This window comes from Parasteatoda tepidariorum, chromosome 3, assembly GCF_982258835.1.
Source record: "Parasteatoda tepidariorum strain Cologne lab strain chromosome 3, Ptep-v5.0, whole genome shotgun sequence".
Lineage (NCBI taxonomy): Eukaryota > Metazoa > Arthropoda > Arachnida > Araneae > Theridiidae > Parasteatoda > Parasteatoda tepidariorum.
This window is the reverse complement of record NC_141757.1, coordinates 70,066,356-70,086,564: the sequence shown is the minus strand read 5'-3', so window position 1 is coordinate 70,086,564 and position 20,209 is coordinate 70,066,356. Positions and strand designations below refer to the sequence as shown.

Genomic DNA, 20,209 nt, shown 5'->3' with positions numbered 1-20,209 from the left:
TTAAATGATATGTACAAAAATAACATTTCAAGGTTAAAATGCAAAATTTACTCATAAAAACAGAATATATTGTTAAAAAATTTATTCCACATTCAAAATTTTCGAAATGATAAACCGTTGCATGCACCACAAACTCACCATAACCGCTTTTGAATTCTTATCTATCAGCAATGAATAAAGTTTGTTCTTAGACAATATTTTTATACTAAATGAAAATATTCATTTCATTTCTCTAAATAAAATAATACTTTAGAAGTACAAAATTGCCTCACAACTTCTACGAAAGCAGATTATCCGTAACTAAGCTCATGTCATCGGCAAGCCTGAAAATTAAAGTACTTTAAAGTGTGTGACCGTGCCAGCTACAAATCTGCAAATCCACCTCCTACCGAGAATTCTAATTATCGAATATCTGCGCGGGGAAAGGAGTTGAAGTGAATCGAGTAAAGCTTATGAGGTCTTTACTTCAACTTCAAAGTTCCAAGCAATTTTGCAGAGTTTCGCAAAGTTTTCTCGAGAGCCTGATAATTCTTCTCAAGATTAAGCATCTAGCTTGCATATTCTAAATTTAGAATTTACGATAATAAATTATCGATGCGTTTGTCAGGTATGCATTTATAAATAATAGTCTGGGATGTCGTTGTTTGTTAATATTTATTTGTAGGCATTGTTTACGTAATATTTCCTTAATATAATTAAAGTATTAAACAATATTTAAGGTAAAAATATCAGTTATCTATCGTTAATATGCCAAAAGATACACCGTAAAATTTCCGGATCAGATTGCAGTAAAAAGCACCGACACCCAGGGGACGTCATCCGTAAAATTTTACACCGTAGATTATATAACAACGGTGATTTAGTGATTTTAAAATAAATATTACTGTAAAAATTACGGTATATTAGATTTTTGTTCCTTAACGTTTTTCGGTAAAAATGGATTCTACGATAAAAAGTACCCTAGTTTGATCCGGAAATTTTTTACAGTGCACGCTTATGTGAATGTTATTTTACTTTTTGTAATTCTGATAGTGATGCGAAAACTGATCCTTAGTCGTGATCTGCAGTTTGCGAAGTTAAAGTTTTTTTTTTAACACATTAAAATTGTTTGTTGTTTTTTTAATACTTGTCTTGATTATAATTTTGTGATAAAATGGCTATTAAATAAATATTTTCCTTGCTTTATATAATTTCCAAATACAGTTTATACTTCCATATTACTTTTTGCATTTTAATCTTGCTAATGCCAATAGTCCATCTGAAATATTAAAATTTTTAGTTACTTTATTTTGTAATTACACTGTTAGAAATTCCAGATCATATTACAGTAAAATGCGACGGCACCTAATGTTCCGGTATTTTTTTAGCGTAATATCCATTTTACAGTAAAATAGCAAGGAACCAAAAATCTGATGCACCATAATTTTTATAGTAATATTTAATGTAAAAATCACTGAATCATTGTAGTCAACTAATTATTTTTCTAAAATATACGGCACAAAAGGATAAAACCGTTGGATGCTTAAAACATCTATTTATGATTAATATGTCTTATCACGACTAATGTATGGAATAGTTATGTCCATCTGTAGACTGTACATCATATGATTACTTGTGAAATACCGCAAAATTAAGCAAATTCCATAGTTTCGTGGAAAAGAAAGGCGTTCGTTATCTAGTTTTTGATTAACTGAAATGTTACTCTATCATTACATTGTTTGGTCTCACAAGACTTTGAAAAATCGATAACTACAATTTGCTTTGAAAATCTCTGTTGTCTCATAAAATAACCATCTTTAGTAAATATATACTATTTTCATAACTGTTTTTATAGATAAAAGATAAAGATAAAAGATAAAGATAAAAGATAAAGATAAAAGATAAAGATAAAAGATAAAGATAAAAGATAAAGATAAAAGATAAAGATAAAAGATAAAGATAAAAGATAAAGATAAAAGATAAAGATAAAAGATAAAGATAAAAGATAAAGATAAAAGATAAAGATAAAAGATAAAGATAAAAGATAAAGATAAAAGATAAAGATAAAAGATAAAGATAAAAGATAAAGATAAAAGATAAAGATAAAAGATAAAGATAAAAGATAAAGATAAAAGATAAAGATAAAAGATAAAATATAAGAGATAAATTGCTTCACAATTTTAAGAAATACTTACAAAACTAACAATACTTGCTAATATATGTTCAAATTTAAATGGGAGAAAACTATTCGCTTCACCCTGATATTTCATTTCCTGCTGTGCCATTTTTCATAAAATATTTGTTAAGGTATGTTATGACGTTCTAGGTCATCACTGACATAATGCTAATATAAAATGCTATTATTTTATTTTTGAGAGGTATAAACTTTCCCAAAATATTGGTATCCAAATAAAATGCGACGGAATAAAAACGAAAAATCAGTTTCCCCTTTGTCAATAATCATCATCACGTGAGAAGGTGCTCATCACTCTCCAAGATAAAGATGGAGCAGATGAAAAAAAAAATAGTCGCCTTTTCAGTCTAGCAAGCTGAATGGCATTTCTTAAAATAGCAGTAATCAAAAATCCATTTTGATTTCATAACTGAAAGGATTTAGGAGAAAAATAGTTATAAAAGAACTCGAAATAGGAATCTTGAGGTAAAAGGATTTTGGTAATCGACTGTCTCTCCTTGTATGATATATATTTTTCAGATATTCTATGAGACGTATTTTTGTTACCAATATATCTATTTATTTATTTGTTTCATTTAATGAGTCATATGAATTTTACCACTACTAGTTTAGCAGAAATATTTAGTTGTAAAATTTCATTCCAAAATACGGAAAAAATATTAATTTAAATTTTTTTGTGAAATATCGTAAAATTTTTTAACGACTCATAGGTAATTAATAAGTTATTGGCTATAAGAAATATTTTGAGTATCGAATTTTGTAGTTTTTCTATAAGATTTCTTTCTTCACTTTATATCAAACTATTTTTCTGGCGAATAGTCAAATATATTTAAAAGTAAACAGGCAGATAAATGTATGTGAATTAAAAGAAACAAAGTAAGTGAATTAAAAAAATTAATGAAATGAATTTTGTAGAATTTAAAAAGAACTCCAATGTAGGCACATTTTGTTCTTGTATGCCAACACTGCGAAAAATTCCAGATAAAATTATGGTAAAAAGTACAGACATCGAGGAAAAAAGTATCCATTAAATGGAACATGTAAAAAGATGACATATGTATTTAAAATTAAAATATCGTTACGATACACTAGTTTAATATTACATCTATCTATACAAATATATATATATATATATATATATATATATATATATATATATATATATATATATATATATATATATATATATATATATATATATATATATATATATATATATATATATATATATATATATATACATATATAGATATATACATATATATATATATATATATATATATATATATATATATATATATATATATATATATATATATATATATATATATATATATATATATATATATATATATATATATATATATATATATATATATATATATATATGTATATATATACACACATATATAATGTATGTGTGTGCAATGTATAAATTAAATTGTATAAATATATATATTTAGAAAGTGGCACTATAAACTTGGGTATTTCTCTGTCTACTGGCAAAGCAATAGTTATTATTCTTTTCGCTAGGTTGTTTTAATTAATATTTTTTTAGTGTTAGTGAATTAAGTGTACGTTAAGTTTTAATTTAAATTCATTTCGTTAGGTTAATTTAAATAATAATTTCAGTAATGTTAAATAATTAGTTTTGCATTGAGTATTTATTTAGAATAATTTTGCACTTTTATAGAAATAAAGACTAAGAAACGTAGTAGTTATTTAGAAATGGCACAATAACACTGCTTATGTTTAAGATGTATACACCGTTTATGTTTAAGTTTATGTGCATGTATATTATACGATACTCAAGTCATGGTTCGAGAGGTGCGTGAGGAGGTAGTACAGCACGTGATGGTGCATTTGGATGAGTTTTCTATCTTACTGCAGAAAGAGTTCTCACTGCAGAGATGGAAATAATTTTAATACTTCTGCTGCCTACTATGATGAAATGTCCCAAACTCATACTTTAGGTGGTTTGTGTGATTTAATGGCCTGCCGGATACATTTTAAAATAATAAATTTTAATGCATAAAGAACTTAACAATAACGTGGATATCTCTGTTTAAATCGCGAACAAATAGTTCAAATTAAAATCAAAGTACTTCCTCGTGAGTAAAACCCCAGCCAACAGCTAGACGCTGAAAAAATTTAGTAATAAAATGTTTTAAACTAATTAAAGAGACGGGTTTTGAGGAGAGGTAAGAGAATTAGAATATTTAACTACAGTTGTTCAGTGCATTCGGTTTAGTCATCACTAAAGTGTAAATGTTGTACTAGATAATATTGGTAATTTTTATCGAAGCGCTTTGGTAATGACTTTGGTTAAATTAAACATAAGATATAGTCGTAATATGTGTGATAACATTTAGTAAATGTGGCAAAATTCGGTAAATTTATCATGATTTCTTGGAGTATAGCATAAAAACAATTTATTCGGTTAAATTTGCTTTTCAGTTTTGTATTTTATTACTACTTTTTTTGTAATAAAAACTATTATTTTGAAAACTCGAATTTTTGATAAGCCGTTACAATCCGAACAGAGAAAATTACCGAATAGATGGATTATAAATATACAATAATTTTGGTATTATTATCAAAATTATTTTTTTACCAGAAATGTCATCAACATATAATTCGGTAATTTTACCAGAATTCTTCGTCCCTTTGAACTATTATTGACTGCCAAAATACCATAAAGAGAAGAACAATAATTTTCTCCTTTCAGTTATTTCCGTTTTCCATAAAGTCCCTGATATTTCTGCAAACAATTGCAAATTCTTGTATTTTTATGTTATATTTTTGACCTTTAGTAAAGTGCACTTTAATTAAAAAAAATATCATCGACGTTTGGTGTATGTTTACTTTTTATCTTATTTGTAAGACTTTATTTGATAATAAAATGATAAGACACAAACTACGACGCACTTACAATTAGTGGAAGTGTAATGTCTGTTCTTGTCACTTATTGTACGGAAATTATCTTTTGTTTCATTAAAGACATTGTTTCATTTAGTTACCAAAAAGACTTCAAACATGTTTCCCCACAAAGAAAAGGAATCATAATAATTGCGTTTGAGGAGATGACATTGTTAATGAACGTAGCTTGTGTCAAATAAATCAATTTTACAAAATGAAGTACAGCATGAAAGGCAGAACTGACAAACTGCTAACAGCATTATAATTAGCTGCATCAACAAAAGGGACATCTTAGTTATCGATGAGATAATGAAATTTAAAGGAAACAGAAGGTAGTTTCGAAAAATATCAAGTAAAATATGAAATTAACTGCTTCCTTAAAATCTTCTTGAATAATGCGATATTTTTTGACTAAAGTTGGTTTTAATAAATGAAAATACTGTTAAGAAAATAGAACATAAATGACAAAATTTATTAACTATATTTTTATTTTGTTAAAATATATTATTTCGCTAATTGAATGAAATAGAAATAAAGTCAAATCGAGCAAATGAGGAGCGTGATATTTTTAATAATATTTAAAAAAATTCCCAAATGAAATTAAAGTTTATATATGTTTATTTATGCTTTAAGAGATTTTTTATGTAAGAGATGGAACTATTTAATTAAATCAAGGATTTTTACTCAAAGAGAGTAAATAGTCATAAAGTCACGTTTTAAAAGCTATTCAAACAAAGTTGGGTATCACGTGACATCTCAGCATTAAACATTTATTGGTTTAAGTATTAATATATGTTATATATGTATAAAGCGCAAAAAAATAAACCTAACAAATTAAACTTTTGATCTAATATTTACGTTCTAAGACTCAATCTTAATGGTTCGATGGAGAGTTAAATATGCTAATTAATACAGATGATGCTATGAAATCACATCCGACAATGAACTATCTCTGTATAAGCATACCTTTTTCGTGACGGATTTAGATTTCTGACCTTCGAAATACCGCAATCTAAGAAATATTGTCCCAATAGTTTGGTCAGAAAACCGGTTCAAAATTTGGACCCTTTAATGTACATTTTACTTTTTTCGTATTTCCCCATATGTCGAGAACTTTTAAAGCGAATTAAAGAAAATTTTTATACAATTATAAAATTGGTTTATTCAAAGATAATTCCATGCAAAATGTAACTTTCAGTAATTTTTTATTATTTTTCTTAATAAATTTATTGAATATTAATCGAAAAAAAATTTAAATTGCAAGGTAATTTTTTTTAACATTGCTTTAAAGAATGCAATTTTAAGTAGCAAAATACAAAATTTGAGCGAAATCGGTCAAGTAATTCTTGAAATATTGTATTTTAAATACAATACTCTTTCAAAATTCTATTTATCACTTTTTCAAATTTCGAATTCTGTCTTTTAAAATTGCATTTTTAAAATTATGTAAAAATTTGCTTACCTTACAATTCAAATTTTTTCCGACTATTTTTAAATAAAATGATAAAAAAATAATAATAAATATTAACTAAAAGTTATATGTTATATTGAATTATCTATGGATAAACGAATTTTATAATTGTGCGTACAGAAAAATTTCAATTCTCATAAAAATTCTTGAGATATGATGAAATATGCGAAAAGTAAAATTAGCATTAAGATGTCCATACTTCGGAACACTTTCCTGACCAAACTATGGAGACCTTAATTTCTAGATTGCGGCTACCCCCTATATTTTTGGGGTCAGAAATCCAAATCCGTCAAAAAAAGGTATGTTTATTCAGAGAAAATACGTTTCTGTGTCTGATTTCGTAACTTAGAATATCGTCTGCACTAATTAATCAGCATAGTTGAAGCCACCCCCTTGAACTATCTAGATTGAGTCCTAGACGGTGAAGATGCTATTATTACATCAAAAGTTATCCAGGGTGGTTCATTTATTTGTTTTGCACATTGTACAGCATCTAATGTAAAGATTTACTATGTGGAGCGTGTTTGCTATGAATAGATAGTGATGAACGCATCAAATAGGATCACTTTTTCATCGGGGCAACTTTGCCTGCTTTTTGAAATATGTTATGGTGGAAAAGATCAGTTACTGATCAGTCTATAAGTGCTCTGGCGACTGTTAATCGTAATTGTTGCAAGCTTGAAGCAGAATTGTTTCCATTTCATGATAGTTTATCATAGTGAAAATAACTAATTGTTAACATGCAATTGTAAGGGACTGTTGAGTAAGCAATAACAACAGTTTAAAAATTTTGATCAGCGTGGCCACAGTAATAGCTGGGATCTTAGATAAAGGTTTTTTATCTTTCGTTGGTTTCAAATCTATAATTGAATTCTCTCTCCAAACTTTAGTTTTTTTTAAATGATATTTTTAGTCTATTGTGTGTCGGAATATATATGCTTAAATACCTTATATACAATAGAGGAAATCATTAAAGCTCCAACGAAATTCTAGAAGAGTTCGAGCTATCGGAATAAAATCCTCGCGATAAAATGCTCGTAAGAACTCATGCCAGGAAATGTCTTCAGATGCTGCTAGGGTCGCTTCCCTATAATGAACATGTGCTATCGTGTGCTTTTGTGATCAAAATAGGCAAACGATCCTAGTCGCTTATAAGGACCTTTCTGGACACAGGTTTCCATGCTATTTTAATTTTTGATGATGTGTCCTAGACGTTTGTCTCTAGACGTTTGTAGCAACGACTATGAGACCATCTGTTATATATAACGTTTTCAATCCTGCACACTTTATCAAAAAACAGACTAATGTTATTTAAAAAATCTGTAACTTTATTTACAAAACTAATTATAGATTTAAAATTCCCACATCCGAATTACGCTAGATCAAATATTTGATGTACAAATGTTAAAAAAAATAGTATTTGTACGCTTTTAAGGGTTATAAATTCAAATTTGGTATAAAGTAAATATATAAAAACTCTAAGTTCTTGCTTTATTTTTAGACTGAATGCGTGGAAGGTCAAATTGCAAACATTTGAAATAAAGGCAATGAAGCTGATGTAACAAGAATAACGTATTTATGCCTTTTAAAAATGAAACTCATTGCAGGGACAATCAAAATAATTTTCTTCTTTCAAATATTCTCCAAGACTACAAGAAATAAAATAAAAAAATGTTGCAACAGAGCTAATTTCTGGGCAATGCAATTGTTTCTAGTGTCTCAACTCTGCCTATCATTCTCACTTCCCTGGCAATCAACAGTTATTTGTCCCAGGAGAAATACAACTCCACTCCTCGCAATGTTCCTTCATTCCTATTGGATGTGGCAGTGGGGCGGGAAATTAAATTGAAGACCGTTTCGTTGATTAGAGAGCACTACCGAAGAAGGAGTTTAGGGCATATTTTCGGAAGTTGTGGGTGAATTGACTCAAGTGCGTGTTGCAACTGACTGGAAATTTACTGTAACTCATTGAAGAAATTAGACAACTGATGCGTAATGAGCAATTTCGATGCGACGTGTGTTCGGGCGTAAATAGATTTTGTCCCTTTTCCTACGCTTGGCGTTAGAAAATTGGAAAATATTTAGCAATCTACAATAATTGCAGTTTCTTTCCGTGAAGTGTAAGAGAAAATAGAATGTATACATAAAGCACATATAGTACTATTCTGGAATAAATTACTTTGAGTACATTTGTTTTTGTTTGGGTTGATTTAAAAAATATTTTTAATTTTTGTAGTATTTAAAGGCAGATCGTGACAGGTAATGCGAGTGAATCAGATAATATTTATAGTTTTATATTATGTTAGATACCTCGGGCGACTAGCTGGTCTGCATATTTAAAAGAGTTGAATTTCAAGTATCTCGAGACTTAAAATTATACAGCCGAAAATTAAAGTAATATATATGAAATTCATACTGTAAAAATAACAATAGTTTGAATTTTTACCTCTTACATCTGATCACTTTTTCAGATCTGGAGAATTTCGGGGGCATTTTTTCAGGTTTGATAAAATGGAATATCAGGATGAATTCGTTATTAAAAATGATTTGTAGATCATTAAAACTTATGATAACATTTTAAACATAAGAAATGCTAATTAGCCTCATGGCGACTTTCCAAAATTCCAAAACAAAATTGTTAAAATGAAACTGCGCATTTAGTTGCTATAATTGATTATCGTTGTATTAGTAATTAAAAATTCTTTTCCAAGCTAAGAATTTTCATTTTTTTATTTTTTATCCACGGTGAAATGAATTTTTATTGGTATTAACTGTTTTTTTTAAAAAGTTTACGAATCTAGAATGGTACATAATACTTTCTTTAAGTAAATGGGAAAAAAAAGTAATTTATCTCCATGATGCGGATGAAGTACTAAAAGACTGCATAACTAAGCAAACAAATATTTATACCAATAAATCAAAATCAATCTTATCAATTTTATGACATTTTTAATTGGTAATTAAAACGTACTTTTGCTTGCCAACCATTTTCAATTATTATATTTATGTCTACACAAAGGATTTAGTTCTGATGATGTGTTCTAACTCCTCTAGAAGTTTGTCGCAATGCTTAAGGGATCCCCTGTTATATATAAAGTTTTTTATATTGTAAATTTCAACAATAAAAAACAGACTGAAAATGTTATTTAAAAAAATCTGTGGCTTTAGGTGAAAAAGAAGAAAAAATAAAAACAAAATTGTTATTTTATCAGTATTTGTAAGCTTTTAAGGGTTATTAATTTAAATCTTGTAAAAAATTAACAAATGAAAACTATAGGTTCTTGTTTTATTTTTATATTTAAACCGCGTAAGGAGTTGAAAAAGGTAACAACCCCATTCATAAACACCTCATTAATATTTGTAATCTACAGAAAAAACACGATCCAAATCACAGATTTCCGTTAATGGGCTATTAGACTATATCTATTACTTTGAACAGTGCACAAAATAAAAAATGAACAGCTCTGAATAACTAGTAATCTAATGATCGGAAGCCGTGATGACTCCAGGGATAGAGCATTCGCCCTTCAATGAGGTGAACCGGGTTCAAATCCCAGCAATGGCTGGTCGATACGAATTTCGCACCCGGCTTACACCGACCATAGTGCTGACATGAATTATCCTCAGTGGTAGACGGATCATGTGTTAGAGTCCCCTTGCCGTCAGGATAACCGTGGGAGGTTTTCGTGGTCTTCCTCTCCATTAAACGCAAATGTGGGTTAGTTCCACCAAAAAGTCCTGAACGAAGGCACATTTCCCCCAATACTTTATCCAGAGTATCCCTTGTCTTCTAGATTGGGTTCAAAATTACAAGGCTACGGAGTTAAACGTCAGTAGTCGTAAGTCCAAAAAAGGGCCGGCTGTTCTACAACGGTTATAAAAGAAAATAAAATCTAGTGGTCAGATCTTCACATTTTTGGGCAGAAACTTAATGGTTCGAGAGGGGGACTTCAAGAATGCTAATTAATTGGAGCAGATGATATTTTAAGTTCCGAAATCAGACACAAAAGGCATTTTCTCGGAATAAATATATCTTTACTTTTCGACAGTTTCGGATATTTTACCTTCAAAATATAGGGGATAGTCCCAATATTTTGGTCAAGAAGGCAGTCAAAAGTTTGGACCCCTTAATGTTAGTTAAACTTTTTAAGCATTTCGCCTTTTCTCGAGAGCCATTTAATAAATTTGACAAAATTTTGCACACATTTATGAAATTCATTTATACAAAGATAATTTTAAGCAAAAGCTGACTTTTAGTAAATATTTTTCGTCTATTATTATTTAAATTTTCATTTTTTAAATTTTTTATTATTTTATTTAATAACAGTCTTAACTTATACAATTAAAATATATAATTTTTACAAAACTTTGAAGAATTTGATTTTACATTTAAAATACAAAATTGGAGTGAAATCTGCCAAATAGTTCCTGAGAAATCGAATTTTAAAATATTCTTATTTTTAAAATTTGGTTTCTCAGAAGCTATTCGATTTATTTTAGTAAAATTTTGCATTTTGCAATGTCAAATTTTATTCTTTTATGTAATGTGAAAAACTGCATATTTCCCAGTTTGCTCCGAACTCCTACAATTTGGGGGCCAAAAATCCAAATCCAGTGGGAAAAAAAAAGTATTTTTATTCAGAGAAAGTACGTTGTGTCTGACTTAAAATAAAATATATAACTTAAGAAAAATGATCTGAACTAATTAATTAGTATATTTGAGTTCATCCTTTCAAACCATTGAGTCTAAGAATGTCAACATCCGATCATTAGATCAAAAGTGTTTCAGGGTGCTCCGTTTTTTATTTTGAGCACTGCACACCCATTCACTTTTATATACACTGAGTGTCCAAACTATTATGACCACACCCTCATTACACTGCTGGACCACCTTTGGCCAGTAATACTTCTCGAATTCTTCTAGGCATATTTTCTATGTGATGATTTTAGGTGGTAGGAGGAATTTGACTCCATATCTGATGAACTGCACTTTTCAATTCCCCCAGATTGGGTGACGCTGGATCCAGCTGTCTGATGCCCTGTTTGATCTCATCTTCCAAATTCTCAATTCGATTGAGATCTGGTGATTGTGTGGGCCAACAAAGTAAGGTAAAGTCACAGTCATGTTCTTTGAACCATCTAACAACAATACGAGCTATATGACAAGGGGCATTGTCTTGCTGAAAGTATCCAACCCCGGCAGGGTACACCATTAACATAACAGGATGCACTTGATCTGCGATAACACTTAGATACCCTCTGGCATTCAGACGTTGTTCCACAAGAGTCAAAGGACCCATGCAACGCCAAGAAAACTTTCAAAAACCATAACATTGCCTCCACCAGCTTGAAATATGGTGGCAATGCACTTTCGGTCCATACATTTGTGCTGTTTCGGCATACCCGAACCCTGTCATCTGCATGGTGTACTTGAAAATACTATTCCTGTCTTCTACTGCCAATTTTTTATTATATAATTATTGCCAATGGCTTAAATTTAACATTATAATTAGGTTGCTTAAAAAACTTCACATTGTATTACATATGTTTTTAATAATCTTTTAATTACAATTTACAAACTACCTTGATGAAAATCATCGATCTCTTTTGTGTTCAAATAGAGTAAAAAAAGGGTAAATTTTATCGTACTCTGGTAGTTTTGACCGCACTCGTACTTTTTTCTTCTCAGTGAGGATTTACTTGTTTTGTATATAAGGAATTTTGTTTAAAAAATATGTTGAGCATTTGTGATTTAGATTTGGTTCGTTTCTTTCTTAAAAGGCAAAATATTTCCATATTATTGAGGTAGTCTAAATTCCCTTGAAATAAAATAAGCTGCTAATTATAAACTAATATTTTAATTTTTTTTAAAATGCGTGTTTTTTTAATTTTATTTTAATTAACAATTAATCAACAGTTTTTGAGAAAAAATATTTATCGGAACTTGAACCTGCTGAAAACGGTTCTTTATATTTTAATATTTTACTAGAGCTTTAATATATACGTATTTTTTACCAGAATCTTTAATATTAATATTTTAATAAATAAAAATTATTTTATCTTTATATTTAAAAAAAAGATTTTCATACTTTTTTCCAATGTATTTAGCCACACTTTTAAAATCAAGGTAAAAAAATGCTTTTTTTTACTTCAGAGCATAAATATTTAGATAAAAAATTTTTTTACGAAGCATAAATATTATTTTTATATTTTAACTCTATTTTTACCAGAATGGAAAAAAGGATTCCGAATTTCCGAGTTTCCCTAATTTTTCCTGCTTCGAAAACTCTTTCTAATCATAAAACATACTTTTAATAATATGTGCTTCAACTAGTTATGTTTCCCCTATCTCCGTAATCTAATTTTATCCCAGAACTTATCGCAGTTTAATCAACTGGCAATAATTACTTAAGTTTTTTCGAAAAAATGAAAAACTAAAAAAACTTTCAAGCAGAACGTGAGTCTGTATTTAAATTAATCCTAAGGCGAGCACTTCGCGCATCGGAAATTAAATTTCCGAACGCATTTATTTCGTTTACCTAATTTTCGTAACAGCTTATTACATCGAGTTAATTTTTTTGCTGCCAAGATAATCGAGTGTTAATCTTATTTTGCTTCCTCCCCTCAGAAAATTCTAAATATTGAAGCAGATTCCTTATCAGCAAAAATTATACGGCTACATAAAAAGCGAGGCTTAAACATGAATTACTAGTTGGATTTAAAATTTCTATAACATCTTATTAAACATGCGGTCGTTAATTAAATCTTCATGTCATTTAATTGAAGATAGTTTGATTAAAATAATACTTTCATTGCCTTGAAAGTAATTATTTTAGTTTCTAAAAAAACGAAATTTAAAAACTGTAATTATAACTTTCTGTGTAAGAAGCTATTACTTAGAGAAAATTTTTTTGATATTTTTAAATATTTTATAATAGTTTGGGCTTAGTATGCTTAATATATTTTGTGTTATAATTAAGGTAGTAGAATTAATATAACAATAAAGAATGTATAATGCATATTATACAATATCCAAAAAAAAAAAACTCATACCTTTAATAACTTTTGATCTAATGATTGGATTTTTTCTAAGATGTAATTTACTTAGTTTGAGTGTCTAAACGTAAGTATGATAATTAATTATGAGTAAACTTCGAAGAGTTTTCCTCGTCAGTATTATATATGAATACATAAAATGTAAGGATTAAATATAAATTATGAAATACATTAAGAAAATAAAAAATTTTATTAGGTGTCTGGTAGTTAATTAAATTTTCATGGAACTTAATTAAATATATTTTGGGCTAAAATTACATTTTAATTAATTAAATTGGTAGTAATTATCTTAATTTTTAAGGAATAGAAATTTAAGGAAATCAACTTTAACATTTTTGTAAGAACAAATTAGATACTAAGCACTTGTTTATTATTAAAATAGTATTTATTAAAATAATGTTTAAAAAATAGCTATAACTTAACATAAGTAGATTTAATATATCGTGTGTTATGGTTCTTCCAATGGAATCAGTGAAATTAGATAAATTTTTAAAAGAATTTTAAACATATAATTGAGAAATTACTAAAAAAAAATCGTGGCTAATTTACTGAATCAACAATTAACAGTTAATTTAATTAATTAAATCTGAATTACCATTTTCAATATTTCAAAATATTGTTATAATTGTTGAAAATAAATTAGAATATTTAAAAGCTAAGTTCTGTTAAATTTAACTAAAATTTGAGTTAAAATCATTTCATGTATTTTTATAAATAACGCTAGTAACCCTTTAAATAACCATTTTCTCTACTCGTTTCGCTCACTAGACCTTAAGATTTGTACAATCATTTGTTGTTTCTTGACTTCGAAAGTTACGTTATGTTGCATCGAAAATAAAAAGTATTCAATTGAAAGACCCTAAGGAATCTCATTGTATTAACGCAGATTTTGCTTTATGGATTTAGTTCCAGATTCTATTGGAATGAAGTTTAAACTTAACCAGCTTGCTTGGTTACCATTGCAACTGTATTCACAAACTCTTTTTAAAATCACTGGCTTAATTTTCAGTTACTATAAAAACGCGGAAAATGCTTTGCTCTAAAGAGATCATTTAGAAATTGCAAACTTGCAAGCGTCACGAGTGTGTCAATCAAGCTCATCACATAAACGTGACGTTTTTTTACAGGTATTCAAATGAATTTAATCCTAAAATTGCTTCAGAGGGATAATAAACACGTGTCTTAAAATTGTAACATTAACACGACATGCACAACCATGCAATTCGACACATTTATGTGATTAGTTGAAAAGTTCTTAATTGTAGGAAAAAATGGTTTGAGGTAGTATCTCGAAAAGACCATTTCCTTCGCACTACTCTATCTCATTTACGCTTTTTCTCACAACTAAAATCTTATATCAGCTTCCCCACTGTGAGCAATGTTTTCTCAAAATTGTGTAAAAATAGTTCCAAAATAATTAATATTCGAATGTGAAAGTACCATATATTCAAAATTGAAACAGAATATACTCAGTTTTGAGCAAAATGTATATGGAAGGAAAAATTTGTGTGAGAGTTGTTCGCTATATGTCAGCAGAATTCGAACGAGGGATTTCCGTGCTTATAGCAAGATGTTATGCACTCACTATAGTTGTACGAACCTGTCCAGAGAGAGTTAGAAAGCTGTATATGGTTTCCACCGAAATGACACAACATTCCATTCGTTTAAAAGCTTATAAGATGCAGCAAAATAAGCAAAAACAGAAATTACCGATCCCCTGACTAAGCCATTTGGCTATTTGAACCATATTTTCCAAATAGTAACCCTTTGTACATTTGAAAACAGAAATTAGTATTTTAAGATGTGCTACATTGCAGGGGCTATCATATAAAGAACTATGAACCCAGAGTTTCCAGGTTCGAACCCTGCCGGCAGCCGAAGAACATCTCTCTAACATATTTTTCTCCCCAGGTGTATTTTTCTCAAAAATGAATGTATGCTCTTTTAATTTTGACGTCATTGTGTTTTTAAATACGACTATCATTTGTTTTGGAACTACTTTGACACATTTTTGTTCAATTTTCGAAATCCTCTTTTCACTGTGTACATATAATATACAGTCAAACCTCGATATCTCGAACTTGAAGGGAGAGGAGAAAAAATTCGAGATACCGAAAATTCGAATTATCGAAAATAGCATGTTATCGATGGTATAATGAAGAAAAATGCTCTTTACATACCTTATTTACTATTCCATATTTATTCTAAAAACACTTTTTACACTTAAACAGATTCAATTGTTGTTTGCTTTAGAGATGTGTAAGAAAGTTTGTCTATTACACTTTCTAAGTGGACTATTGCTTTAAATGTCTTCTCTGACATATTCAGCTGCCTCTCAATAAATCTCCTTACAGTGTCTACTGCAGAAAGTGTTTGTTTGAGAATTGATTATGATTATGAAAATTGACTTTCCATTCTTAAAAAAAAATTTTTTTGAATATTTTTTTATTTTCAGGAAACAAATCTACACTATTTATGGAAAAAAAATTCAAGTTATCGAGGGATTAGAAAAAAAATTTCGAGAAATCAAGGTTTTTTTAACATTGAGTGTATAGGAAATTTGAAGGGAATTTTTTTTTCTTCGAGATATCAAAAAATTCGTGAAATTGAGGTTCGAGTTAGCGAGGTTCGACTGTATATCTATGTTATCTTTAATATATATATATTGCATATCTATAATAATATATTCTCTAGAAAGCAAAATATTTCAGGAAATGACATCGCAAAACCTTACAAAATATGAAACATTGTTTCTGACAAGCATAGTATTTTATTAATCATTGTAGCAATGGACCCTGCAACTTTAAACTAATAATGACAAAGAGTATATGACTACTTTAAGCTAGGCATGTCTAAAATAATCCACTTGAAAGAGTGAGGGAAAAAAACTGCTTAAAAACTTTTCCAAAACTGACGTAAACTTCAAAACTAGCCATTTAAATTTTGCTTTAAACTTAAAGTATATTTTATGAAGAGAAATTTCGTTCGATGTTAAGAGAGGATATGAGTTTCCAGAGTTAACCTCTTTGACAGATGAAGTTTTAAGATAGACTCAAGACTCCGGATCTACTTCCATTTCTTCACAATAAAACTGTCAGACATGATAAATTATCCTTTTCCTTTCACTTCCAAAGACTGCGTATCTTGTTAAAGGAAAAGGCTTCCTCTACAAGTTAGACTTCCTCTTACTTCTAGAATACTTTCGGGGAACAGAGTAATTCCTTTTTCGAAAGTTGTTATTTCCCCCACAATGTAAAAGGTGTTTTCTTTTTTGTTTTAGTTTCGATTCGAGGAATAACAAAATAAGATCAATTTTTGATGGGGCAGACGAGTGAAGCTTTGGAAATTTCGAAAATGTCCTTGGAAATATGCAAGTTTGCAGGAATATATACACTGTCGCAGTATTAAAATATGGATAAATGCATCCTCGCTTTTATGAGATATAAAATAAAATTCGCTCTAAAATTTTAAGGAAAGTAAAGATTTTTAATTCATATTTACTAGTGGAAAAGTAAACTAATATTTTAAGACACTATGAATAAAATTTTAATTTTTATGAAAATAATATACAAACAAATTTGGTGATCGTAAAGCTGTCGACGTCAAAAAAAAAAAAAAAAAAATCAAAAAAAAGTTATAGTAGCGTATGTTTAGCTGTGTTTTACTTAGACAACTAGTTATTACCCCCAATCTTCAAACTTGACTCCGGGGATAGAGCACTCGCCATCGAATGATGTGATCCGGGTTCGAATTCATGTGATGGCTCGCTGATACGAACTCCGCACCTGTCTCGCACCGACCACAATTCTGACGTAAAATATTCTGATGTCATGGATCATGGGTTCGAGTCTCCTTGCCGCCAGTCTATCTTGGGATGTTTTCGTGGTTTTCCAATCCACGCAACGCAAGTATGGACTAGCTCCATCAAAAAGTCCTCCATAAAGGCAAATTTCTGAGAAAACTTGATTCAGGAGTTCCCTTGTCTTCTGGATGGAGTTCAAAATTACAAGGCTACGGAGTTGAACATTGGTAATCGTACAGTCAAAATTGGGACAGCTATTCAACTACGGTTATAAAATAAAGTAAAAATCTTCAAACATATTTATAAGTTCGCCAATAGATGGCGCGTGCTGTTGTTCGGAAAAATATTCAATCATATTTTCTTCTGCATGTCAACTTGTTTCAGCTTAAACATTTACAGTTTCGATAGGTTTAGAAAAAACGAGTAAATTTCAATTAAGTTTATGTGTAAAGAGAGGAGTTTTCACTTTAAAGAATTATTAATTTTTTATTAATTATTCTTTTGGATGGCTTTATTATAAATAGATCCATTAAAAATCATTTGTAGAGGTATAAGAAACCTCAGCTAGACTTCTTTTCATAAATTTACTTTTTTGGGGTATAAATAAATAAGTCAAACTCAACAAAATACAAACATGCTCTTAACTATAGTTCAAGAGAAATCCATCGTTTTAGAATACTTCGTGAAAAAGTATAAATAATTATAATTTTTGAAAGGTTCGTTTTGGATAGTACAATTTTTTTTCTATCATGATTGGGACGTAAAATGTGAGGAACTGAAATTTAAAACTATGTTATTTGTAAGTTTTTCATCTAGAAAAAGGGTTAGCATAAATATTTTATTTTCATTTATTTTTTTATCAAATTTTGCTAATACGTTAACAATACTATTTCGGACAATACGCAATACACTTAATACGTTACACAATACTACTTGGAAGTCCTTGTCCACTAAAGTATAATATTGGTTTTTGCTGAAGCTTGTTTGAGTTCATATTCATTGTAAACAGCGTTACTGCACAACCGATTCCAAGACTTTAAGGAAACAAGACTTTAGCAACGTGGTAGGCCATGTGTATTTCTTACTTATATTATAGTAAGATGTGAATTTCTGAGAATATAGATATTAAAACAATACAGTAGTTATTTTAAGATTACTGACTACAAAAAATTGAAACATTTTATTTAAAAAAATCAAAAATCATAAATTGCAACCATAAGAATCAACAAATAATAATTGCAACCATAAGAATCAACAAATAATAATTGCAACCATAAGAATAACAAAGGAAAAAAAAAGATATTAATGAAAAAAGTGGTATTATTAAAAATTAATAAAGCGATGATATTTCAGCCAGCTTATTGACTTAATAATAATTTTAAAAGACAAAAAGGTATATGGACGCTAAAAAAAAGAGTTAAACATAAGATATATCAAGTAAGAAATTAGTCTTATAGGTAATTTATTGCAGAGTTGCCATCAGAGAAGATGTATTTAGAGTGATCTAAACCTATAAATTATGAGCGATATTAGACAATTTTGTATTAAACGAACTGAATGGCTGAAAAACTAAAATGATTGTCTAAATTAATGGAGGAATAGCCAAGGTCTAGTTTTAGTATGGCTATCAGGATTAAAAGTACACTGCACAGCTTATCTCTAGTGTATTCTCCACATGCGCTAGCCTGAAGGAAGGTAAAAGGCCCTACTTTACGATAAAAACCTTCATAGTTTAAGAGCATTTATTATCATCTTCAATGATAGAGGTCATACTGTAACATTTAGGCTGTTCTGTTCTTTCTAAAATTATTATATTGTTATAAAAGGTAATGAAAAAAATGTAAACATATTTTTGAAAGATAAAATGAAACGATGATTGTCAGTTTATTTAAAATTCTTTATTTATCATTCCAGGTGATCAGAAGTAGATTATCCAGTCTTAAAAATGGCTACTGACTGCTGTTATTGGGATACCTTAAAAAATACTTGAAGCGTTGACATAATCAACGATGTCTTCGCTGCCCACATTAGATGACTTGCATTCAAAAGCCAGGATATCCAAGGATATCTACCAAAATCCATACCTTACACTAGACGTAAAGCTTCATCCAAATCCATCGAGTCAGGTCTTTGCTAATTGTCCTCAGAAACCTGTGCTCATAACGCCTGAACAAAATGTGCATAAATCCAGAGGTTTCTTTAAAAACTGTACAGCAGCTTTTCAATGTAGCAGGTACTTCTTCTTTGAACTCTTTGAACTAAAATGAAAAATACTATTTATGGCATTAAAATCGTTTTAAATAATCCCCCTTAATTTGCATCTATATTATGATGTTGTTGTTGATCTATATTATGAATATTGCTATCATATGTGTTTCAATAATTATATTTCGTTTAAATTTTAACATTACATTTCATTTTTCCTCACACGTTTTCAAACTTTACATGGTAAACAAATGAAAGACAAAGAACGTAAATTTTAAGAGAACTTGAAAAATTAAAACAGTAAATGCAAGGTTTGAAAGGTATCAGCGCGCAATCCATTTTGGTATCTTAAAATTTTGAGATTATTCTCCTTATTTATTTATTGAGTCAATTAACTTTACTAGTGTGCAGAATAATTCAATATATTTAATTGGTTTTGGGAAGGTTTTGGTTTACGAAAACCTAGAAAAAATTGTGGAATACCAAATTAAAATATCAAATTATGGTTCATCATGGAACAGTTTGAGTATTTTGCTAATTATTTACTATGTAAACATCGCAGCTTTTTATTTTGGGACATTTT

General features: G+C 29.0%; 1 protein-coding gene across 1 annotated transcript in view; it reads left to right on the top strand.

The window, feature by feature from the left end:
• Positions 1 to 20,209, top strand: part of LOC107452642 (alpha-glucosidase) — a 76,418-nt gene that overhangs the window by 32,268 nt on the left and 23,941 nt on the right. Inside the window, exon 2 of the mRNA XM_043039289.3 lies at positions 19,336 to 19,654. Coding sequence (XP_042895223.2) covers positions 19,431 to 19,654 — 224 coding nt within the window. The 5' untranslated portion in view covers positions 19,336 to 19,430. The remainder of the gene's footprint in view (positions 1 to 19,335; positions 19,655 to 20,209) is intronic.